This window comes from Simochromis diagramma, unplaced genomic scaffold (assembly GCF_900408965.1).
Source record: "Simochromis diagramma unplaced genomic scaffold, fSimDia1.1 OVJJ01000216.1, whole genome shotgun sequence".
Classification (NCBI taxonomy): Eukaryota; Metazoa; Chordata; class Actinopteri; order Cichliformes; family Cichlidae; genus Simochromis; species Simochromis diagramma.
In genome coordinates, this window is record NW_024386883.1 from 6,025,581 (window position 1) to 6,052,251 (window position 26,671).

General features: G+C 41.0%; 1 protein-coding gene and 1 long non-coding RNA gene across 2 annotated transcripts in view; one reads left to right on the forward strand and one right to left on the reverse strand.

Annotated features, from left to right (window-relative positions):
* Positions 1 to 3,290: 3,290 nt before the first annotated feature.
* On the reverse strand, positions 3,291 to 13,735 carry LOC120733601. The gene is made up of 3 exons (XR_005695864.1): positions 10,362 to 13,735; positions 10,191 to 10,199; positions 3,291 to 3,301 (listed from the first exon to the last, which is right to left on the reverse strand). It is a non-coding gene; the product is annotated as an uncharacterized LOC120733601 (long non-coding RNA).
* A 6,557-nt stretch (positions 13,736 to 20,292) lies between these two features.
* ubl3a (ubiquitin-like 3a) overlaps positions 20,293 to 26,671 on the forward strand; it is a 36,998-nt gene continuing 30,619 nt past the window's right edge. The window contains exon 1 of the mRNA XM_040031899.1: positions 20,293 to 21,036. Within this exon, the coding sequence (XP_039887833.1) occupies positions 21,010 to 21,036 (27 nt within the window). The 5' untranslated portion in view covers positions 20,293 to 21,009. The remainder of the gene's footprint in view (positions 21,037 to 26,671) is intronic.

Below are 26,671 nucleotides of genomic sequence, written 5' to 3' on the forward strand. Positions count from 1 at the left end.
ATACTCCTTCCATTTCTGAATGATCGCTTGAACAGTGCTCCGTGGGATGTTCAAGGCTTGGGAAATGTTTTTGTAGCCTAAGCCTGCTTTAAATTTCTCAATAACTTTATCCCTGACCTGTCTGCTGTGTTCTTTGGACTTCATGGTGTTGTTGCTCCCAAGATTCTCTTAGACAACCTCTGAGGCCGTCACAGAGCAGCTGTATTTGTACTGACATTAGATTACACACAGGTGCACTCTATTTAGTCATTAGCACTCATCAGGCAATGTCTGTGGGCAACTGACTGCACTCAGACCAAAGGGGGCTGAACGCGCACCCAACTTTTAAGTTATTTATTTGTAAAAAATGTTCGGAATCATGTATGATTTTCTTTCACTTCTCAAGTGTGCTCCACTTTGTGTTGGTCTTTCACTTGGAATTCCAATAAAATTGATTCATGTTTGTGGCTGTAATGTGACAAAATTCAAGGGGGCCGAATACTTTTGCAAGCCACTGTAGTGTGAGTGTAGGCAGGGTGTATGAGTGACAAGAGGAGTGTCAAGAAGAGTGACAGGAGGATAGCAGCAAGAGTGGTGGTGATTTTCAGTCCATTCATGGACTGGCCTCCCCAGAGTCCATACCTCAACATTATTGAAGCAGTGTGGCGTCATCAAGATGAAAACGGGACAAAAGGCAGCCGCCATCCAACAACAACCAACAAGAAGAGCTTTGAATGTCCTTCAAGAAGCCTGGAGAACTATTCCTAAAGATTACTTAAAGACATTACAAGAAAGCTTGCCTAAGAGAGTTTTAGGCTATGGTGAAGAACAAAGGTGGTCGTACCAAATCATGACATTCAAGCTTCCTAGAATTCCCGTTGTTCATTTGTGTACTGCATTAGCATGTATGTTTGCACATATTATATATTGGTACTTTGCCACAGTACAGTACAGATATACTATCACATGAAAAGGCCTGCAGCTGGCTGGCTGTTCACTCCAATTTGAAGATGCACAGAAGAGCATTGGGGATTTTTACAGAGTGACACCAGAAATATTGCTCATAACTGTTTTGGGAGGGGAATAGCTTAGTTTACCTAGAGCAGTGCATAATTGTCAATACTTTTAATTCCACAAATTAGTAGCACTGTGGCTGGATTCTTCACAGTCATCATTTTTGTCCACAGTGAGTTTACATTTTAGGTTTCAGTCCCAGAGCCATATCATATACTGATTATCAGCAAGCCCCTGACTGCCAGGATCTACTGAACACCAATATTAAAGCCACATACACCTGCTAATCTCTCTGCCTGTTGCATTTTATTGTTGTCATCATGGGGGTGAGTATAAATCTACCGTATATAGACAGACTAATCATAGACAAGCTGCTTCAATAGTAATTTCAATGTAAGATAAGCTTAATTTTTGTTTCCATCTTATTTTCTCTCTGTAATTACAAGTGAAGTAAAGCTGTAACTGGCACATTCCCTTCAAAACGATGATGATGATTGTCGTAACCTCTGAGTTTGTTATTTTTTGTTTTTTTCAACCCCATTTCTGTGCTTCTTTGTCAAGTTTGAATACGTTACTCTGGGTTCCCGTTTTATTTTGACAGCTGGTTATCGTCTGTGTTTCATGTCTAGTTTGAATTCCTTTGCCTCATTGTCGGGATTGTTGTCAGCTGTGCTATGCTACGCAGGTGTTTCCATTCCCCTGATTATCCCTCACAGTATGTGTGTGTATTGCTGTCTTTCCTTTGGCACAACATTTGTTATACTCTCAGTGTAACAGATTTACGTCCTTATGTGTATTCTGTTAAATGTGTGTTTCGTGTTTCCTTCCTCAGCTTGTGCTCGTTTGGATCCTCAATCCTGTATTTTGTGGCAGTATTATAAAAACTGAAGCATAGCCATCATTCGTCACTGCAGATGAAGCTGTTGGATTTCAAAGCTGTTTATTTTCCAGTCTGTATGTGTGAACCACCTTTCCTTTTCACTTGTTGAACCTATCCTATAAATAAAAGTGTTTATTACTACCATTACTTATTTTGCATTGCTTCTGTTTTGATCCCTCGTGTGTGTATTTAGAAGACTTTGATTGCCTCATTTCAGACCTTTACATCCGAATCAGACTTCAATCAGACATCAATCAGGCTTCCAGCGATGAGGAATGTTGCAACAAAAAGCACAAAATCATCACTTTTAAGTAGGAAGTAGCAGTCATCCGCTGATGTAAGATCTGGTCCTAATAACGGTTTTTCCTCGACAGTAACACTGTTCTCTACAGTCACTCTGCACAGCCAGAAACCTGAAGTTTACTTATGGGGCTCTGCAGAAGATTAGCACAACAGTTTCAAAAACTGTTTCTTCCTCTGGGTAAAAGAAGAGACCACCTAAATATTATGATCAGGCTACTTTTTCTTGCTTTCTTAAAAAATCATTTTTCTTTTTCCATTACTGGGACGGTCTCATAACACTGTGTACTTTTTTTTTTTTTTTTATCACAGAAGACCATGGTTGTTAGATTAGGTGCTGTGTTGTAAGAGCAAATTAAAACAGTGAATTTGTGTGTTATTAGAATTATTGATATTATAAATGTGTAAAGTTCAGAATGTAACTGAGGGAAACTTTATAGAAGGACATTGCCATGGTAGGATTCAGCACGCATGCATTCATTGATGTTTCCTTAGAAACCAGCTGTACTTATTAGTTTAGTTTGCGTGTTATGTACACACACACACACACACACACACCAGTTGCTTTATTAGGTACGCTTTGCAAGTATCAGGTTGAACCCTTTTGCTTTCAGAACTACCTTAATTCCTTCATATCCAAAAGCTGCCCTGGTCTGGTGACTGTAGAGGTCGTTTGTCTACAGTGAACTCATTGTCATGTTCATGAAACCAGCTTGAGATCATTCGAAATTTGTGACATGGTTTGTTTTTGTGTGTTGACTGTAAATGATGCTCATTGTGGTATTCAGTTTCCTAATCTTTGCTGACAGGAGTGTAGTCTTCTGCTGCTATAGCACTGCTTTAAGGTGATGTTCTTCTGCATACCTCGGTTGTAACAAGTGGTTATTTTTGAGTTACTTCTTATCCAACTCAAAATAGTCTGGCCGTTCTCCTCTGATCGCTGACAAAAACAAGACATTGTTCACTCAGATAACTGCTGGACCATTCTCTGGGGGAAAATCCCAGTAGATCTGCAGTTTGTGAAATACTCACCACCCTGTCTGGCACTAATAATCATGCCAAATTCACTGTCACCTTTTTCCCATTCTGATGCTCGGTTTGAACTTCAGCAGGCTGTCTTGACCATGTCTACATGCTTAGATGAGTTGCTGTGCAAAAGGATTAAAAGGATGGCTAACATGCGTCTTCAAAAATATGACAGAACCTCCACCACCTTTCTCCTCCATATTTCAGATTTGGATTCATCAATCAATCAGACTCGTTGCCACTGATTTTCACTTCTGTTCTTGTGCCATTTTGAATACCTAAGCCTTTTCTTTTGATTTCTTTTCCTTATGAATGGCTTCTTAACAGCCACCCTTCAACTGAACATTCTTGATGAGGCTCCAATGAACAGTAGATGGATCATCTGAAGAGCCAGATGCATCTCTTAGGTCCTGTGTCAGATGTTTTCTTGACTTTTTTTTACTATTCCATAAAGAGCAGATTTTTAATAGATATTTTCTGGCCTGTCACTTCTTCTTGTGTACTCCACTTGTCCAGTTTTGTCAGATTTCTAAGGACACACTGGACACCATGTAGTTAATCTGCGTGCTGGAGTGGCTGTAGCTCAGGAGGTAGGGCAAGATAGATAGATAAAAAAAAAACACTTAGGCTTGTATAAATGAGTGAATGAGCCAAGTTGTATAAAATGCTTTGAGTACTCAGAGTAGAAAAGTGCTATATAAAAACCAGTCCATTTACCATGCTGATTTATAGAAAGTCTTCAGTAAATGGCTTGTTTGGAATCACCTTGTTGGCACCAAAATGCTATTTTATGTCAGTCAAATTGTTTCTTTGCTAAGTTTACTGTTATGTGTGATTAATGTTTAGAATTAGGTGTCTTTTTATGCTTGAATGAGTCATAGGTCAGTGTTAAGTGACTTAACAAATAAACAAAATAAAAGTAAACAAAAAAGCCCATTCCTCTGAAAATAGTCAGGCACACTGGACTGGACTGAAAAGTGAGTGAGAAAGCAGCGAATGTCCAAACACCTTCAGAAGGCCTGGAGAACTATTGCTCAAGAGCATGTTAGAACATTTCAAGTGTGGCTCCTTGAAAGCAAAATATAAGCAAAGGAGGGCTGAAGAATTTGGATATTGTGGTATATTCCAGTATATTTGTAGTGAACTGCTTAAAAGGAACTAACTTTGATTCTGTCACGATCTTCTCACTCAAACAGTGTCTAGTTATAAACTCTATCTCCACTTGGTGGAGCTATTGCAAAGGTGTGTAATTGTTGAGTTTCCTTTCGTCCCAGCCTTCCTGTTTTCTGTATGAATAACACATCAGAAGAATAAAAGATCTCAGTGTAATTTCTCACTCTATGGTTTTCTTTTTAGTCTTCTTTCCCCTCTGAATCCTTTGTCACTGTAGGCTACAGCGCTGCCAGTTTCACATCTATCCCACGAAATCACTTGCGATACATCCCTGCACTGCCTCCACAAAGTGAGAAAACCAAAGTTATCATCAAAGCACTCCCCAGACACGTTTTTGCTCTATAGTTTTTTTCCTGAAATGATCTGATACATGCTGAAAGCACAATGGCAGGAAATTACAACTGGGCGATGAATAAATGTGGTGGTTACAGCAAGCATTAGAGGCACACAAACATCTAAACAAAGAAACTAACGTTTGGTAGCAAATGTTTTAATTTTAGAACCCTATTGAAAAAAAACCAAAACGTTATTCTTATCTGATTTTTCCCCCTTTTTTTGAGAAAGGGTTTCCAGAAAAATAAAAGATCAGTCATTAATTTTGTGTTAAATGTTTTATTTTCTTTATTTCTATAATTCAGACTGAGATAAAACTGCTTAAAATGTGTGTCATTCCACTGAACCCCAAAGAAAAGAACTATGTGAGTATGTGAAGGCTTTTCACAGTGGGAGACGAATCTATTGGTACTGCTCTAAAACACACATGTATGTGTGTATTAAATTGTCTTGGTGACAGCAGTTACATGTGTGTTGGCATGTCCTTTTGTTTTTAAGCGTGGAAAGTGTTGCCAACGATCAAGTAGGCGGTGACACAAATGTTGAGTTCTTGTAAAACAGAATTTGTCATCCTGCACTCGTGGTTGTATCGAGTGAATCATCTCACATGTCTTTTCTTCCTGTGTGTGTGCGCCCAAGTCTTTTGTGTGGAACAATATTGGCATTTTGGCCGTGAGAACACGAGTGAAGAAATGCAATTCTTTGTGTTTATGTGAACAATGTGCACAAGCAATGTTTACCTGTTGCCAGTGCACAGGAGAAGATGGAAGAGGTGAAATACAGAGAAAACAGAATTTATAAACAGATTTGTAATGAAAACACAATTTTTCCCACTGATTTCCTTTAAAGTCCCGTTGAAGACGTAACACCTCCAGGAACTCCAAAATCTGATGGAGGTGTTACGTCATGTAGATTTACGAAAACTGATCCAACACGCCACAGTCATTATGGGAAAAATTATGAACTCATGGCATGAGCACCAGTTACAGATTAAAATTTGTGGTTTTCAGTGAGATGTCTTAACAACATTTGAATTGTTCATCATCTGTCAGGTTATGGTGTAGAGCAGGAATGTCAAATATCTCGAATCGTTCCGCCAAAGACTTCAATCTGGCCCACTAGACTGCTTTGTAAAATGTGGAGAGCAAAGATTTTTGACTTTTAACTGTATTGTCATACGTTTTACAGCTTTTCCTGAAAACCTCCCCTGTGGCCAATCATACTAAAGTGGAGAAATTAAGTAACAGATAAACGGTTAAATGAGAGAAAGCTGATGTTTTTCACTACGATAGAAATTAAAATTTAAAAAGCGAGCTTCAGTAACTGTTGAAAACTTAAATAGAGTCCAATAACAAAGAGAACCAGATAAAATCGGAGGACTCGGAGCATAAATATTACAAGGAACCACATTCAGCAACATACGCAGGTGCTTTGACAAAGACAAGCTGGGCTATTTATACACTGAGAACTGATTGGGTAGTAATCGATGGGACACGTTTGAAAATCAACACAAACAAGGAGGAAGTAAAACTAATGCAAAACATAAAAGAAAAATAAGTCTTTATTCACATGAGTATTTCTTATAAGCGGGATTTTCCACATTCATAAAAAGGTCCCGTATGCAAAGCAATGTTTTTAAAAATATCTCTGTCCTCATGAAAACGCCATAAAATTATGTCAAGAGCATGCTAAAAATAGAAAGTGCAGATATAACCCCGCTGACCAATCACAAGCGTCGTTGTAACAACAACAAACAGTGACATGGAGCACAGTCTGATGTCAAAATAGGGGTTAAAGGTGCACACCTTTGATGTTCCAAGACAAAATCGTTCATATCCTTGTCCAAATGTAAACACTGACAATGAGTTTCTGCTACCCTTCTGTCACAAATGACCCATCACTCATCTCCACCTGCTCCATCCCCCCTGCACTCTCTTCTTTAGCTCTCTTGTGCTGTCTTTCTTTGAATTGTTGGTATTTAAACTCATCCCCTTTACACCTGTTTCCCTCTCATTTGCAAAGACAGTGCAGCTCCTACACATCACCCTGTGTTAAACAGTCTGATTCAAAACTTCACTGCCCTCTCCCCTAGATATCTCCATACCAGGTATGCCACCTGGCCTTTCCACTCTTCAGTCTCTTCATAGCTGCCCTCACTTCCTCCTTATTAATCCTCTGCACTTCCTGATTTGCCAACTGTCCTCCATCTGTCTTCAGTGATGGAAGAAAACCGCACACACACACAGACACGCGCGCAAGGCAGCCAGCAGAAGTTAAACCTGTATCACCTGTATCACTAGTCAAGGTGCTGCATTTCCTCTTTAATTATGTGCAGGCATTGTTTCCACAATAACATTTAGAGCGTTAAACATTAAACACCCCTGTCCTGCTGTACTGTAAACCTCTATGGATTCTTTGGTTAGACTTTGAACAACAAGTAAAACCCGTTAAAAAAAAACACTGAGCGCTTATCAAGCATGAAGTGATGACGTTTGTAATGAGACACTGTGGTGAGTGTCCAAATCATGGATTTTGTGATGATGCATTTGTGCAAAGATTCGTAAGATAACTTTAAAGGCCTCAGTGTCAATGTAACATCTGCCTATCCTCTCTTGCTGAAGACCTAGTGACCTGGGAGCAGAGATTGAGAAGTAGGACGCTATCAGAAACCCAATAAGTGTGCTTTTTCAAAGCGTTTGCCAGCGTTTGCCAGCGGTTTACAGCGTCGAAATCTCTTAAATGAAGGTCTTCACTGTAGAATTGGGATGCAGATTTAGCGCATTCATTAACAGAATGGTTATCAGCTTAAATCATCACACTGATTACATTTTAGAACTTGATTGGATGTTAGGGAAAAGCCAAGATGATTACAGTGCACTCATATTAAGGACGGAGCAATGATGCAATTTCACTACAGGCCTGAATAATGAAATTCGTCTATCACAATATACATAGTATTAAATCAAAGATATGCTGGCTTTTCTTTGCTTGGCATGTGGTGTTGTTTCTTCAACTAATTAAAAGCTGCTTTATTCTTTGTTTAATCACGGGGAAATGATAATATGCAATATTATTCCATTTAATACCGAGCTAAATAACTCAGTTACTTTTAGACATTGTTGCCAAATCAGCCTTGTGTTTTATTGTGTGCCTTTATAGCTTTATGTCAATAAAAGTAAGCTGATGGAAACCAAAGCAGGAAGTTGCCTCTCTCCATGAAGAAACTGTTCTACTGAATGGGATTTATTGCAGACAGTAATACGCTGACCAGGCATCACCTGCCTAATATTGTGTTGGTCCCCTTTTTGCTACTAAAACAGCCCTGACCCCCAGAGGCATTGATTCCAATAGCCCCCTGAAGCTGTGCTGTTGTTTCTGGTACCAAGCTGTTAACAAGAGATCCTTTCAGTCCTGTAAGTTGTGAGGTGGGGGCTCCAAAGACTTGCTTGTCCAGCACATCCCACCGATGCTAGATTGGATTTAGATCTGGGGAATTTGGAGGCCAAGTCAATATTCAAACTCATTTAAGCTTGTGCTCCTCAAACCATTCCCAGCAGAACATTACACTGTTAAAAAAAACATCCTAAAACAACGGTAATATTCCGGCAGTTGGGGCGCCAAAATACGACCGTGAAATAACAGAAAATAACTCCCGCATAAAAATACGGTTATTTCCAGTAATGAAAATACAATTAGTTGCGCTAATTTGACATGGGATTCTGCCTTTTCCAAGTGCTTTTAGACATTAAATTAGGAACATTTTTACGTGATCAAACAATGAAATTACCTATAAACAACAATCATAATACGTAAATGTACAGAAATATACAGTTAACAGTTGGTTTAAATAACAATTGATTGCATGCCCTGGGACAGACTGACAGAAGCGAGGCTGCCATATCACACCATCGGCCCCTTTGGTCATCACTAGTAGGCGGTAGGTGAAGAGTCTTGACCATGGACACAATGACAGAGAGTGTCCGAGCCGGGGCGCGAACCGGCAATCTTCGGATCACAAGGCGAACAGCCAACTCTTGAGCCACAAACGACCTAAATAGCAATGATAATAATACTTATGTGATGTAACACAAGCTTATAGGGATCATGTTATATACTTTTCCATAGCATTACATGTGAATTCAACAGTTCAATCTTTCAAATAACGGACAGATATTTGTGAAATCATGATACATTTGTGAATGTATTTTAACAATCTAAATATGCATATGTACAGACAGATACATTTAATAATCATGACAATTATGTTGTATTACATTACAGTGATTTAACGTTAATTTACATTCAAAATGTGAAGTCAAAGTCTATTTACGTAACTTTAATGATATTCTAGAAGAACAGAACATTACTGTGAAATGCAGTAAAATACCTTCATATTAGGGTTTTTTTCCTACGGTCACAGCCATACCTGCGACCTTGTTGTTGTTAGCTCACATTCATTGGCCAAAGCTTAGCGTCATGTTATTTATATTTATTGCAACTCCTACCTCTACATTTCTTTTTCAAAATATTTAATTAGCACAGCGTGTCCGTGCAATGCTTCATACTGTGGCATGCAGAGAAATCTTAACAAGAAAGCTCACAGAGAGAGATTGAGCTTGTTATTTAACTCCAAGCTGGTAGGGGGAGCTCTTCATTAAAACACTTGCCAGTGCTATTATGTGCCTCAAGTTTCAACAACAACACAACAGAAGTCACTCATGGTACAGCACTCTCTCTACGAAACAACAACTGTCAGTGACGCTGCACCACGGCGTAAACACAACATTCAAGATAACAGTTTAAAGTAACGTAACCATAAACAATAAAACAAGAACATCTAAACAGCAGCACATGTCCCAAGGCATGATGGGAGACATTCCTGGATGTATTTTTACGATCTAAATATGCATATGTACAACAAAATATATTTAACAAACAAGTAAATTGTGTTTTATTACATTTACAGTGATGTTATGTTATTTTACATTTCACGTGTCAGATCACAGTCTACTTATGTAAATGTAATGATATTCTAGAAAAACAGTACGCAACTGTAAAATACACAGTAAAATAATTTGACATTACTATTTTTTGGAACAGTGTACCCAAAGCATCACACTGCCTCCATTTGATTCCTGGTGCCAGATGTTCACCAGGTAACCAAAGCGCACCCACCCAACCATCACGTTATGCAGAAGAAAAAAAAAACGTGATTCATCAGACCAGGCCACCTTCTTTCATTGCTCATGTGCCCATAGTTGGTGCTTTCAGTGGTGCACAGGGGTCAGCATGGGCACCCTGACTGCTCCCTAACAACAAACTGTCATACACTGTGTAATCTGGCAGCCTTTTATCAGAACCAGTGTTACTTTTTTTTGTCAATTACAGTAGCTCGTCTATTGAATTGGACCCCACGGTCCAGCCTTTGCTCAAAGTGTGTATCAGTGAGCCTTGGCCTCCCATGACCATGCCGCTGTTTCATCACTTTTCCTTCCTTGGATGACTTTTGATAGATATTGAGCACTGCAGACTGGAAACATCCCATAAGAGCTGCAGTTTTGGAGATGCTCTGACCCGGCCATCTAGCAATTACACTTTGGCTCTTGTCAAACTCGCTCAAATCCGTACACTTGCCTATTTTTCTTGCTTTTAGCACATCAACTTGAGGACAAAGTGTTCACTTGCTCCCTAATATATCCCGCCCACTAACAGGTGCTATGATGAAGAGATAATCAGTGTTATTCACTCCACCTGTCAGTGGTCATAACGTTCTGCCTGAACGTAGATATAGTGTTGTACTTACGGTAGCTGCTGTTTCATGGTCTATAAGACACACTATTGAGAAAACTCGGCCAGAAAGAAAGCGTTAAAAATAAATGTGGCACACGTTAAAAGCTGGCTTGTCTTCTTGATGTTGTCTGTAGTATTTCAGCGAGTGAAATACTGAATGGAGCCAGAAGTTTGCAGAACTACTGTAGCCCCCTCCCTCCTGTATCCTCAAACAAACCCATCAGATTATGTTCTTGGCGAGTCAGGCTGTCTTTGTCTGTTTGTTTTTTTCTTCTTCTTCTTTTAAGCTCTGCAAACACTCAGCGTTGATTAATCTGTTATCCTGTCTCTGTCAAAAAATAAACCCTGCATCAGCACAGCACTCCCACCAGCTGACTCACAGAGCAAATAAACAAGTGAACACCTGAAAAACAGCGGCTACTTGCAGACTGAGCTCAGTAAAAATAACACATAATCCTATTATTTGCTTGTTGTTACATGTGTTTGTTGGATGAAGACTGAATAAAGCAGATGACATGATCCCTTTTTTTGTGTGACATAAGCTACTTTTCTGTTATGTGACCAAAGAATCCTCCCTGGACTTGTCTTCCAGCTGCTTTTGTTCTCCGTGGAGGGCCACAGCTCATCTGATCGCTGCTGTTTTGTTCCATAGCAATTTTATCGCACAGTGGCCATAACGTTATTCAAGTGATACTGATAACAGCACCTCACCTTTCTACTTTAGTCACCGTGAGAGAGAGAGCAGAGTGAAACGTGGAAAAACTGGAGAGGGTGGAGGTTTAGGTGGAGGCTGGTACTGCCTGTGGTTTGCTCTAAAAGCGGTGCGGCCACACCTTGGTGAAACATTGCTGTGCCGGTGTTTCATGATCCTAGAGGGGACTGACCCACGGGGACTCATGCCAATGTTAGACATTAAAGTGTGTGTTTCTGCATATCTATCTCTATCTCTCTCTCTCTCTATATATATATATATATATATATATATGCGGGTGTGTGTATGAATGTATCTCCAGAAATAGCAGACAGGTAATGATAGTTACAGATTGATGAGTCACAGTGACAACCCCGTGGGGCCGCACTGTTTATTGTGACAAAAACACTCATTGTAAATAGGATGAATGTATAAACTGGCCAGACGGTGGTATCAGAAGAGAGATTTTGTAACATACTTAAACAGTTTGCAAATGACGTGAATTTGTGAAAGTTTTTTGTGCAACAATTTGTGACATTTGTCCTCAGAGTTGAAATTTTGGGTGTCACATTTGGGGAAAATTGAGACGTCAGATGATCATAAAAATCATCATAACGATAAGTAAAACTTTTGGTTGGTGATGTACATATGACGTAGATTTAACTCATCAGTATAAATCTCCTCTATCATGAATGTTTAATCTACGTGGTGTTGCATATACTCCCCAGAAAGCTGATTCTGTTCATTTGACGTAGCGTTTTCAGTCTCAGCTGACGGTATGTTTGTCCACCCTTATAAACAATACAGTTGCACAACGGCAGAAACTGGCACTATTTCCTAATATTGAACCACAAGCTCAGTTTCATGATTGTTAACATTCAGACTCTAATGATTGTGGATCAATGGCTACTCTTCAGTTTGTGAGTGGTAGCATTGTAAGTTGGTAAAAGATTTACCTTTAGGCTCTCTCTTCGGGTCAGCATTGGCTATTTCATTTCCACATAAATGGCCTCCCTTGACTCCCCCCTCAAACAAGTGTGCATCCTCAGAAAGAGTGTCCCATGGCCTCAGGTGTAACTAGACTGTGAAATCCTGTCCTGACCAGACAGCTTTTCTGTGTTGAGCCAACCGCTTAGCCAGGTTGTTTGGTTTTCCCAAAGGCACCATTGTGGCATTTAACTGTGTACACTATATCAGTGTCAATGTCAACAGCAAGTTTTACCGGTGTTTACCAGTGACAGTTGCGCCACAGTTTATAAAGCTTTTTAATATTGAATGCGAAATGTGTCCTTATGTCTTCTTTTCTCTTGGTCCTGAGCTTTGACATTTTGTCAATGAGAAACAAAGAGCATGCCAGCTAGTTGTATTGTTGTATTGGAAGATCACGTGTGTGCATCTAATGTTACTACACGAGGTTTCTTCTGATTGGATGACTTCCAAATTTGTCCTGCTTTTCTACACATTTTAATTTGTTCTGATTAGAGCTCGTGTATTATATTTTCATCATATATTCACAGTTTTTGTCCAAATATTCAGAAAACTATATTCTGCATCTTTGGCGTAGCATGTTTTGGGGTTTTAGAGCCACACAGGTGCAATGTTTTGAAAAAATATGTCTCAGCTGTTCCTATACGCCTGACACCTAAGGTACCATCAGTGTATTTTTTGTTTGCTGTCGTTTTTCTTCCCTGGACTGCCTGGAGCATGTTTTAAGGGTTTTGCAGGTTTGGCGAATACCGCGCTGGGGTAACCATGCTGGCAGTTTGCGTAACAACGATGATGAAACTGAGCTCATGGCTCATTGTTAGGCAGTGGGGCTAGTTTCGGTCTTTATGCAACTGTTTATAAGGCTGGGAAACATGCAGTCAGTTTAGAGTAAACAAGATACTTGGATAAATGATGAAAAGTTTCCCCCACTAGAAACACAACAGAACCAACCTTCCTTACCCTGGATTATCGAGCATGTACCATGACAACATGCAGCAGCATCAGAGGACATCACATTCTTTCTCACCTATTCACAAGATTTCACCACAGCAGGTAGCTGTGGCAGTTTTAGATCAGGTGCTCTTCCTTTTACAACCTCTAGGGTATCTGTGCCTCTGCCTGAGCTCAAACCTGTTAGGCAAACATGCCACTGGCTCTTATTTAACACTGCCTTGTTTTAATTGTCCTAGCCGAAACCTTACTCCGATCCTACTCAGACCAAGGCTGAACTCAGGTCTAATTCAAATCTTCCAGGACACATGTTAAGTGTCTTCAGGTGAGCTACTAAAGTCCAGGTGAAACCAAATGTGTGAATGTGTTTGTTGCCAATCAAGCACTGTGTGAATGTGGCTTCTAGGGTAAAGTGCATTGCGTGATCAGGTTGAATGAAAAACACTGTATGTGGAAATACCTGTCCATTTTTTCCCAAAGGATGGCAGATTTACGTCCTCATAGTGTGAGTAATGCAAAACACATCCAACATGAAGGACATTTTTTTTTGCTTGATGAGTAAACCTGTTATGCCTAATTCCGGCAGGCAGTGCCTGACATGCCTACTTTCATGCAGCACTACAGACTTACTGTGTTGAACAAGCTGAACAGGCAGTGAAGAAAGGGAAGAGCACAAAGCCAGCCGATGGACTGAACAGTGCCTCTATGGGACGTTTCTTACAAACACAGAGAATAAATGCTGAATAACTCACAGTCACAGGTAAACAGAGAGTGTGGAAATAAGAGCATCCTCACTGGATGCATCACCACCTGGTATGGCAACAGCACCGCCTACAACTGCAAAGCTCTCCAGCGAGTAGTGCGGTGCTCTGAACGGATAATTGGAGGTGAGCTTCCCTCCCTCCAAGACATCTACAGGAAGCGCTGCCTGAGGAAAGCGTGGAGGATCATCAAGGACTCCAGTCACCCCAGCCATAAACTGTTCAGACTACTTCCCTCAGGAAGGAGGTTCTGCAGCATCCGGTCCCGAACCAGCAGACTGAGAGACAGCTTCTTCCACCAGGCCATCGGACTGCTGAACACTTCATAGACACCTCACCTTCACTACTGGAACTTCAACATTATGCACTCCACACTGTACAGTAATGCCACTGTTTTGCACATGTCTCAACTCTGTATATTTTTATATATTTTATTTTATTGTTTACTCTATTTAATTTGTAAAATATGTGTATACACACACACACACGTAGAAAAACATTTAGTATACACATCCAGAAATGCATATACTATTATATATTGTACATATATTTATTAGTTTCAGATGTAGCCATTCTTGTATTTTGCTTGTTTACGTTATTGTATTTTGCACAACTCTGTTGCTTGTGAAGCTCGCACACAAGAATTTCACTCACATGTACTGTACCAATGTACCTGCACATGTGATGTGACAATAAAAGTGATTTGATTTGATTTGATAATGCTCCACACTCCCTGCAGCAGGTGCACGTCGATACAAAATACAAGTGCCGAGTGTTTATTTTACTCCCCTTCTGTGGTAGACAGATGGGAAAAATGTGCGGTGATGACAAATGTTTTCATAGCCATGGAGGAGGGAGGTTTTAACTGTGACGAGCATGTACCGCTTAACTCCAGAGAAACCACCAACTGCACTCGACAGCGATTCAAAACAAACAGATAAATGAAGTAACTTGAAATCACAGACACGACTAGATTTAGCCTTCAGCAAAGGTCTGTCAGGGGGATGTCAGGCCAGATGCCTGTGCTGATTTAACACTAAGTGTGTTAGACAGGTGGACAGATTAGAGGTGTACCCACCTCCGCTTGATCTGCACAACAATAGTTCGCTGTAGATAAGCTCAGGCTTAGTGTGTCTCCTGGTAAGTCTGAGCCTAATCCAACTCAGGTTTAGACTACGGCTTTTGAGGGGGACCTGATCCTGCATAATAATGGCAGCTCTTTTGGGATTGGTGATATTTGTAGCAGAGTTGTCAGTCTGGGAAAAGATTCTCTGGAGATTTTCACGCACACAAAAAAAACAACAACAAAAATGACAGGGGGATTATTTAAAATGAAAGAACTTGTTGAATTCAGTGGCTTTTTGTTCTTATAAAACACTCCTTGTACTGGCTGGCTGTTGGTTTTGCTCATTATTTGGATAAACACATGTTTTTTTTGAAAAAACACACAATTGTTTAGGTTGTTGATCTCTCTCAGTGAGGGACTGATGAGCATGAAAGCATATTAGCAGGAAGGAGATGTTACTCCGTGCCCGTGGTAGGGAAATAATTGCTCATACCTCCATTGGGAGAGACAAACTGGATTGTCCTCTCAGTCTGAGGGCGTGAAGCGTCACACTGTGTGTTGTGTTGTGTTGGTAGTTTCCAGAGGAAAAAAACAAAACACCCCCCCCAATCTTTGAGCCACAGTCTAAGCTCAAAGTCTACTTCAGGATCTAAGAATAGCTGATGACACACGGCGCATGTTAATATTCTGCGGGAAACATGGAGAGGCAGAGGGCACTGGTAGAGGACTATCCCAGTGCTGCTAGGCTGACAGTCAGTGTTTATATATGGAGCAGTGTTAACCGCTGAGTGCTGCCCTTCAAAGCTGAAATGCGACAACTGTTTTGTAGCGTCACTGGAAGTGGAAAGAGATCTTCTCTGAAAGTGGATACACTGTGCTGCTTAATCTCTAATCAAGCCCTTTGACCTATGAAGCAACCAAGGATTTGTTTCCTTGTCGTGGCCAAGCATTGTAGTTCCATAAATGTGTCGTTGTATGTGTGTGGCCTGAGTGAGACAGCAGAACAGTCTAGAGCCCGGGCAGAGGATTACAGAGGTGTACTGTCTTTAAACTGAATGTAACATTTCTATTTGATCAGCAGACTTTGAATAGAGGAAGTAAAGGACTGCAGAGGTGACCGGGCAGTTTATATTACACAGACCTGCACTGTCAAACAAGCAAAGACAAGTGCTGAGCAGGGAAACACATGCTGCACAGGCACACTGAGACTCTGAACGCTCACCAATGCTTGGATTTATTTATGGTAAATGGCCTGTATTTGTATAGCGCTTTACTAGTCCCTAAGGACTCCAAAGCGCTTTACACGTCCAGTCATCCACCCATTCACACACTGGTGATGACAAGCTACATTGTAGCCACAGCCACCCTGGGGCGCACTGACAGAGGCGAGGCTGCCGGACACTGGCGCCACCGGGCCCTCTGACCACCACCAGGCAACGGGTGAAGTGTCCTGCCCAAGCACACAACAACCAAGACTGTCCAAGCCGGGGCTCGAACCAGCAACCTTCCGATCACAAGACGAACTGCCAACTCTTGAGCCACGATCGCCCGTGGCCAGATATAAGACATTTTGGTTGGAGCACATCTGCAGAAGACCGCAGAAAGTCTACAGATACAGGATACAGAAGGCATAGATCAAATACCATGTGACATTAGGCTTATGTGCAGCTTTAATATAATGCAAATAACCTCAACCTCTAACCACAATGCAACAATAATAAAATGTCACCCCATGAAAGTCCTACGTACAGTGATATAATAGCATAATCAGTGAACTGATAACTTGTGCAGAATTCACCTGCTTGCTGCTACTACTGCACATTCACCTAATATACTATAAATATAATGTTCTTCCTCTACCCCCCCCCCATTTTTTGCACATGTCGAGGAGCGTGTCAGGTTACATTTCACTGTGTGTTATGCTTGTATAACTATGCATGTGACAAATAAAGAACCTTGAACCTTGAACTTGGCTGCACGCAAGCCAAGTATGTGGACCTTTTACAACCAGATGTTTCTTTTATGGATCATAATGGAAAATATCTGCATTTCAGCTTCACTTAATAAGCTTGCTAGTACCAGGATGGACAACTTTCCCTTCAGATCACTCTTAATTCTTTGTGGCATAGAATCAAGAAGGTGCTGGACACATCCCTCAGAGATCTTTGTCCATAGTGACGTGATAGCATCTAAGAGCTGCAGTAGAAAAGTCAGCTGCACATCCATGATGTGCATCTCCCGTACATCCCAAAGGTGCTCGACTGGATTGAGATCTGGTGTCTTGGGAGGCCATTTGAGTACACTGAACTCATTGTCATGTTCAAGAAACCAGTTTGAGATTATTTGAGCGTTGTGACATGGCCTTTTAGAACAATACTAGGCTGTGGTGTTTCAGTGATATTCTGCTGGTGCTAAGAAGCCCTAAGTGTGCCAAGAAAATATAGAGCAGGCAACATTCTTCCAATCTTCTGTTGTGAAATTATTGTGACAGTTTCCTTTTCAGAGTTGACACAAGTGGCACTCGGTGTGGTCTTCTGCTGGTATAGGCCATCCGCTTCAAGGTTCAACATGTTGTCCTTTCATAAATGCTTTTCTGCATGTCTTTGATGTAACAAGTGTTTTCTTTTGCGTTACTGTTGGCTTCCTATCAGCTGAAGGCAGTCTGGCCATTCTCCTCTGATCTCTGGCATCAACAAAGCATTTTCACCCAGAGGTGCTGCTCATGGGATATTTTGGCTTTTCTGGCCTGTCTCTGGAAACCCTAGAGATGGTTGTGTGGGAATATCTGAAATCTGAAATACTCAGACCAGCATTTGTGGCACCGACAATCACGCCACATTCACAGTCACCTTTCTTCCCCGTTCTCATGCTCAATTTGACCTTTAGCAGGCTGTCCTGACCATATCATGATGAGTTGCTGCCATATGATTGGCTGATTAGATACTTGTGTCAGGTATACCTAACGTGTACTTAATAAGGTGGCTGTGAGTGTACGTGTGCCATGTATCTAACATATATTCAACATTAAAATGACACAGCAATTAGAAGCAATCGTCTTGAGTTTGCAATCAGTTCTTCTAACATTTTATCATTTTATATATTGGATAATTATCAAGCAGGTAGAAAATAATTAAGAGATGACTTGGTAATGGCAGTACTATTCAATCGATGCCCTCCTTTGCTTGGCGAAAATCACACACTGACCGTATTTTGGAAAACAAAGCCAACAAAACCACTTCCACACTTTACTATGCTTGTACAGGCATGCTGATGGTTGTGTGTGTGTGTGTGTGTCTGAGTGTGCGTAACTCACTTGCCCTCTTCACTCTCCCTTTATAGTGGGGAGATTAGGTAGTTAATCCAGTAGATCTCTGAGAAAAAGCCTCTCCTGATGCCACAATGGATTTCATTCACTCCACCAGAGAGATGACAGACCTGCTGCCGATGCATATCTCGACCCCTGACGGAAACAAGGCCACACAAGTGCGCACACACATGCACACGCACCCACACAAGGCAGAGCACTCCATGAAGGACAGGATATTATATTACATGTATTAGATGTATGCTATAAATAACCTGACAGCTATATTGAATTCATATTATAAAGCTGTCATGTTTTTTCATTTCTTAATCAGATTACTTGTTAAGTAGTCCATTTATTGTATGCAGTACTAACGATGTTAAATGTAAAATATACAGTACTGTTTTATTGCTGCTCTTTACTCTTCCCTGTGTACTGAATGTCTGATTTATTGATTAAGGAGGATTACAGGAGGATCCTTGTTGCCTCGTCTCATCGTCTAAGTCACAGCTCACTAATGGAAGTGATGTCACACAGTCCTGTCTGCAAGTGCAACTGTACAACTTTGAATCCCCTACCCTTAACCTTTCCAGAGGGGGCACTTGCGAAGAAGGGTATCAATCAACACGATATATTAATTTCATTTAGTGACAAATGATTAAGAAAGGCTTTATTAACTGAGATTTTGTAAATAAAGACAAAAGAAGAATAAGATTACAGCAATCTGTGCAAGATTGGATATGCCCTATTAGATTTCCACCTTTGTCCCTCCTGTGTGTTCTCTGCCCTTCTTGCTGCTGTGGAAGTGTGATTGGTTATTCTTCCACCAAACTGCACTGCGCTGTCTTCCAATCCACGGTCCCACTACTTTTATTAAATATGTTCAACACTCCCTTTCCTGATCCACCCTCCAAATCTAGCTACTGACGCCATGTTAAATAAAAAAAACGGCGCCGACATCCGGATATAAGCCAATTCTTACTTCAAAATAAAACAAAAATGAACCCTGAGATATTGGTTGACAATTTCTGAAGAATTTGTGGTTTTCATAATATATATATTTTTTATTGCCAATTAGTTCAACCAAAATGTTAACCCTGTAGCAGCCCACTCTTCCATTATTATTGCTCTATTACCTATCTATAAGTAATAGAGCAATAATAATAATAATAATAATAATAATAATAATAATAATAATAATAATAATAATAATAGTAATAGTAATAATAGTAATAATAATAATAATAAGGTCTGGGTTCAAATCCACCAGTCCGTGAGGAGGTTGCACATGCATGTGGAAAACTGTTTTTTCCCACAGTCCAAAGACATGCATGGGTCAGGTAAATTGGCCACAGGTGAGTGTGACTGTCTTTGTGTTGGCCCAGCAATAGACTGGTCAAAGAAATCAGATGAATAGAATAACTACGAATGATAACATGAGGCCACTTGTGCCCTACAAGTAAGATAATTTTTCATTTGGGATTTTCAGGTCACGGTGCACTGTCACAGCTCATTAAGGATAATTAAATATTTGATGAATGTTTAATAGGCTATTGTATAGATGTTCTTCAATAAAATAGCTGTGCAGCTTACATGAGTAGTTTTCTGGAGTAATCAGACAAATTACCAGTGAACAACTAAAACAATAGTATAATATACTATAATAATAGAAAATAGGATTAGTAGTGATGGATAGATAGATACTTTTATTTTTTTATTACTGTTCATGAATTAATGTGTTTTATATTTATTAATATTATTACTTACTTTAGTGGGAGGAGACAACCACATAATGTTTGAGAATCATAATTTAAGTGGGAAGTTCTATGATATGAAAAAAAAAATGAAATGATAGCTAGATAAATAGATAGATAGACAGATAGAAACCCCAGCATGCTAGACTAATGTCATGATTTGTACATTATTTTTTTCCCCCCAATTCTTTCAAAGAAAAACTTTCACACAAAAAGACTTTAAGCGGTTACATTCTTTTATTTCGAAAACCCACACCGGAAGTTCTGTATCGTTGGCTAGCTTTACTCTGACTCGAGGCAGCGGAATGACAGCTGAACGGGTCCTAAAGGTGCAGCAGTGCAGTCTGAAACGCTAACAGCGGTCATACCCGCGTTTTAAAGAGCAGGACCGGCTCATATCACCGTTTCGCCTTTTCACGCCGACCGGCGGACGTGTCCGAGTTTATCAGAGGACGGCAGCCGTTAACCTTGCGGATGTTTTTTTGTTCTTTTTCCACCCCGAGAGAACAAGGTCCGCGTCCGGATGTGCCAGCAGTATTGGTTTTTTCGCATGTCGTAGGCACCTCTGTTTTTTCTGAATCGGGATATTGTTGATGTTTGAGGGTCAAAGGAGGCCCTCGGGTCGACAGTTTGCCCCTCTAATCTTAAGTATATTTCCCCAAATCAGTGATTTGTGAGGGAGAGAAATTAACGAAATGATTGTGCAATAGAGAGGAAGAGGCATTTTCACACGTCTCGGCTACCTCAGTGTTGTGACTGTGGGGAAAAAAAGAAAGACAGACAGAGATAGAAAGAGCGAGTCGCCGGGAATAAAAAAAAAAAATTCCTGCTTTTAAAACACCACAAGGACGCGTTTGTCAGAGCTGCGGGGAGCTTTTTTACAAGTGCGAGAAAAAGGAAGAAAAAAAAGAGAAGGAATATTGGCATCTGCCCTGCGAGGGAGATTGTGAGTGTGTGTATGTGCGTTTGAACACCTCCGAGTACCGGGAGAAGCTTCACGATGACGGGCAGCACCCCAGCGGACATGGTAAGAGAAATGCCTGTCAGCTCCTCCGCTGTTTTAACATTCACACCCATTCATTTCCTCAGGCTTTGGACTTGAAAGCAGACGCGTCTGAGTGTGTCCTGCCCACGACCGCTACTTCTGCTTTTATTAATTCAGCTGTATGTGTGACCCTTTATGGCTGATCAAATTTGGGTCTCCAGAGGTTCTCTGGAAATAAAATGTGGAAGTTTAACTTTTTTCTTTTCTTCTTGCTGACTGTTTAAAAGTACATGTTGTAAAAAGTTTTAGGCTGCCATTGACTAAGTGTGAAGCTCCTTTAGCAAGCTCTGGAAGCTTTATACTCCATTTACAATCCATCATCAAGTGTACCTTCATTTTTATGCATCATATTATCTTGCTGTGGTGAGGCAGTTGCATCCAGAGAGAACTTAAAAAGTTAGGAAATGTGAAGAAAGAAGTTGATTGTGGAGGTTAACAGGCAGTTTTGATCATGACATAAAGCTTAACATTACCTGGGTCCAGCTTTTGGAAGAAATCAGAACCTCAGACCTGAATTGAACATATTTAGATTGCAAACTGCTGGACCGATCATTTGCTCCACTTGAGCTCTGGTTGGCACCCTTTCGTAAATCCTGAGGCTAAAGAAAAGTTGAGTTAATTGCACATGCATTACTCAAGAAAGTTACAAGGGTTTAGAAATTCATCTTCACGCTGCAGAGGGAGCCGTGGAAGACAATGGCATCCTGGAAACGTTAGATGAAGTTTAAAAAGATCAGTACATTTTAAAACACACACAAACACATGAAAAAAGAAGGCAGTGCATGCACAAACATTTGTAAAACATGAGCAGAAACTGCAATAACCAGCAGCACGATCCTGTGGGAACACATACTTTTAATTATGTTGCTGTGATTTATCGTATTGCGATTACTCTGCATTTCCCAGTTTGATGATACTTCCCGCTCAGATCTGTTCCTCATGCCTTTATCAGATTGGAGCCTTGTACCATCGCAGAAAGCCTGAAAGCACCCTGGAGTTTATAAAATCAGCGTCATACAGCGACATGTCACACCTACTGATGTAGACCTTAAAACAAAGGCAGTAAAAAGTGGTCATCAGCAGGCAACTCTTTCAGTCACTATGACATCTTAACTTGTTTTACACTAGCTTACTGGCTGTCATGTGTATTATGAGCTCTCCTCATAAGGATTTACGTCAGCTTCCTGTCTCTCCACTGTCACAAATTAAAAGCATCACAAAGTGCATTTAGCTGGGTTTGGGTCTTTGACGTAATGCTTCCCTTCCCGTGGGCATGACAGTTTTATGGCTGTTATCTTTGCTGCCAGCGTGTGGTGGCACTAAGAATACTTACAGGTCTATGTATAGAAAGGATAAACCGTGTAATATGGCCCCTCCGGGAGATCAGCTACCCCAGCTGTGGCCCTGCTCCGGCCTGTCCAAGTTCAGCTGATCCCCTTAGCTGCAGGTCCATAATGTTGTCGGGATATTTGGATAATGCTCTGAGGAAGTAAATGAGACGTCCACTGTGTATATGTGTGTTAGAGCATCTCAAAGTGTAGCTCATGGCGAGATATTCTCACAGATTACAGACATAATTATGAGCCGGATCTTTCATCTTTTGACCTGTAAAGTACTGGAAGCTGAATACTAAAATATTATGTCACCTTGGCTGTGGGTGTGGATATTATTATTTTAATTTTTTTATGGTAGCACAAGAGCATCGTTCAGCCAGTGAACTTTGGTTTTGAGCCACAAGCCTCCTGCTAAATTGTCTTCAAGCAACTCAGTGAATCCCTGCCAGCTGGTTTATGGCTCTGCCTGATTTGTTCTCTGAGAATTTCCCCCGTTGGGGAAGTATCACATTATTATTACATCATTTATCGGCAGTGCCGGCCATAAAGTTCATTTCTTAAGAGGTAGAGTAATAATATTCTTTTCACTTCTCCAAAGTAGTAATCCTTTCCCCCTTTTTTAAATTGTTTTTTTTATTCCTGCTCCAGGCTTACGCTATTAAAATGCCTGCAGAAGAAACATAAAGGTCAGATTCGCCACATGAGTAAGACACTTCAGGTTTTCTAATCTTCCCTTTTGTGGTGTGGCTCAGTCGATACATCAAACTGGCCCCTTGTGTTCCCCACGGAAATTTGGGGGGAAAATCTCAGCTCTCAGCACTTAGCTGATCCTGTGTGGCTGAAATCAGCAGCAGATGCACATTCTCCCCAAGCCCCCCGCCCCACCTCAATGTTCACTCAGCCTGAGGAAGAAGCAAGTGTATACACACAGCCTCATAAAGGCTGTATAGAGTGGGAGTGAGAGTAGGAGGAGAGGAGATTGCTGGTGCCAAACACTGTGGGTGAATGAATCTGACAGAAAGAATAGGAGAAGCAATAGTCATGCCTCTCGAGAATGGAGGATGGGATTTTTTTTTCCATCTTCGAATGGGAGAAGAAGAAGAAGAAGAGGAGGAGGAGCAGGAGCAGGAGCAGGAGCAGGAGGAGGGGAGGATGAGTAGATAAAAAGACTGCGAAGCATGGGAAGAGGGGCAAATTGCCTCTCTCCGGGCAGATCTTAGAAGTGCTGACAGGGTTGAAATAGTCCCCATGGCAACAGTGAGACGCTTGAATCTGAGTCTGGGTGTGTGTCTGCGTGAAAGTATGTAGAAGGATAGGTCTTTGTGCACTGCAGGTATGTGTTGTGGCAACAAGACGAGACGAGAGACAGAGAGAGTAGCGGGAAGAGGAGAAGATAGCAGCGCCCTTTTTCAGATAAGCCCAGCTGAATGAATACGCCACAGACGAGACTGAAAGGCCCACAGAGCAGAGTGAATTTCAGACATCGCTGCTTTCGATATGTCCCAGCTTAACAGGCAAGACAGGGAGCTTCAGCTTACATAGACTTGTAACAGACCATGAAACAGCAGCATTTGTATGCTAATGCTTGTTTTAAACCATTGACAACAGCAAGTTTTGGTTTAACCTGTTTGCAGACCTCTTAATCATATCGACACATCTCAGATTTTTGTCAGTGATACAGAGGAGTTTTGGTGACTGGGTCAGTGAAGGGTGCTTCCACAAGTCAGCGAATTAGCCATTTAGCTAGCTGCTATTTTAAAGCAAAAATGCAGCTTTTTGAAATCATCCACTTGGTCCTTAAGAACTTGCGGACATTTTCCAGCTATTTTATCAAATAAGCAGTCATTTAGGAATTAGCTGTTTGATCGACACAGTTTTGTATCAACTGCTCCTGCAAATTTTAAATGAATTTAACTGTTTGGTCCTTCTTCCCGGTTGGACGAGGTTACTACTACAGGAACACATGCGATCCTGCTATGAGATGATATGAAGAAATAAAGACTGTGATCACACATACTCACTCACACACAACGAGCGTAGTATTCAGACACCCCGTCATTTGTGGACTGGCGAGAACATGTTAATTTGTGTTGTAGGAGGTGATCGCAGCTCTGACTCAAAGCAAACCAGGTGGTACAGTACAGTTCTAACTCTCGGGAGTTGGACTGAGGTGGCAGAAGGCTAAGCAGCATTTTCCGGTTCCTCCTGAGTCTTCCCCTGGGTTTCCTCCCAGCTGGGCGTTCCCAGAAAGCATTCTGAGGAAGCCGCCCACCCGGGAGGCATTCTTATTAAATGCCAAACCACCCAAACTGGCTCGTTTTGGCGTGGAGGACCTAGCTTCATTACAACTTGATCATTGAAACAAACAAACAAAAAAAACAACAATATCAGTGTGAGCTCCTAGTCAATAATTACTGTTATTAAGTCAACGAAGTCTTCTGTCTTTTGCCTGGAAATGCTGCTGATGTGGTTTGATGGAGACATTGAAGTTGGTACAGCAGTGTGTGGATGTCAGTGAGCAAATCTCAACTTAAAACAGACTTTTTTTTCCACTTATTGTTAATTTTTTTCTTTGTTCTGTCTATTGACTTATGATGACTTGATTAATTGATTCATGGCTAAATCCTTATTGTCGATCCAGTTGTTTTAATTGCGCCACTGTGACTATATTTAAAGCAAAAGAAATGCTGTATATCAGATTTGTTTAGTGGTATTAGGACTGGATAAATCTACTCTGTGTGTGGTTTCGAAAACAGCACAGTGACTTGTTTGGGTACACACACGCACGCACGCACGCACGCACACACACGCACGCACACACACAAAAGAAGTCAAAGGTCAGGGTCAGAGGCCACTGTGTGTCGGTGGCAGATGAGGAATGAAAGAAACAATGGGTGGGGAATCCTTGCTGCAGAAAACAACACTACCGGTTCTGATGTTCTGATTCCAGCTAGAGCTTAGCTCAGCACGTATGCCACAGTGACAGATCTGCCGGCGTTGTCAGCTTCAGGCTGGAGATGCTAACAAGGCTTTGATTGACACTTTCAGAGGGAGCGAGAACATGACTGAAGCCTGACAGCGCCAGTTGGAGAAAGCATGTTGTTGGATATGTGTGTGCTACCAATGCCATGTACTGCCGGTCTTGAGTCACAGATCAGGATTACGTCATCTTGCCCCCGTGCAGCAGTTGACATATTGACTCTGGCATCGTCACATGCAGGCCTCGCAGAGCCATGGAAAGTTCTAATGGTAGTTCTGAAGGTGCAGGAGCTGTGTGTCTGATTCCTATTAATTTCAAGCCAGTCAGGAGATTCGAATAGATACAGCAGCTAAAATATATATAAATATTTTAACAAACATAAATGAGCCAAATACATTTAGTCGATATTTTGATTGATGGGATTGGAAAAGAAAAAGAGTTGTCAAGTTTTTTATGATCTGTTTGTGGACTGTGTTGCTGTATTTATAGTTAATTTGTGAGGGGATGCTTTGACGCTGCAAAATGGACTGTATCGCTCTTCAAAGCTGTATTTACAGTTAATGATATTAGAAAAGCTCTTGTCAATGTATATCCCCAGCAGTCCTCTGTATAGAGGTAATTTAATTGCATTGATGCATGTCCACAACACCAACAGGAAGTCCAACTGAGAAGCTGTCATCTATCGATTGGTTATGTAACTGTTTTTTGCTTACGTTTGCCTGCATGTTCTTCATTGTGGCCTGTGTCTGGGCATGTGCATCCTGTGAATGTGCTGCAAATATGTAGTGCTACGTACTTGTTAGTTCTCCCTGATCTCTTTCTCCCAGCTTGTCTGTTTCCTTTGACGTGTTGTTCTATTAAGCAGTGTTGTCCTTGTTAATGTAAAAAATATGAATTTTTAGAACCTCATGAACATAACCTTTTAAGAAGCTGCAAGTTTTCTTCTATACATGTATGGTATCGTGCTTGGAGAGTTAGTGTAGTGCTGTAAGTGAACACCGTGTTCACATTCAGCTCAACCATAGACTGTACGTAAATGATGCACTGATGGACTTGCATGCAGTATGCAGTATAAAAGATGGATGTAGCATCAATAACATGATCACTGACTTCTAACTCTGCATTTTGAAATCTAACCTTTAGTGCTTTGGGGGACGCCTTGTTCTTTTTTGGGGTTTTTTGGGGGGGGGGGTTGACGCCGGACATTATCTTATGGGTGGAGTGATAAAGGTGGCAAGCTTTGGTTAGCAAGCTGCATTGATAAACTAACTGTCCAGTGCAGATATGCATATATCAGATAATT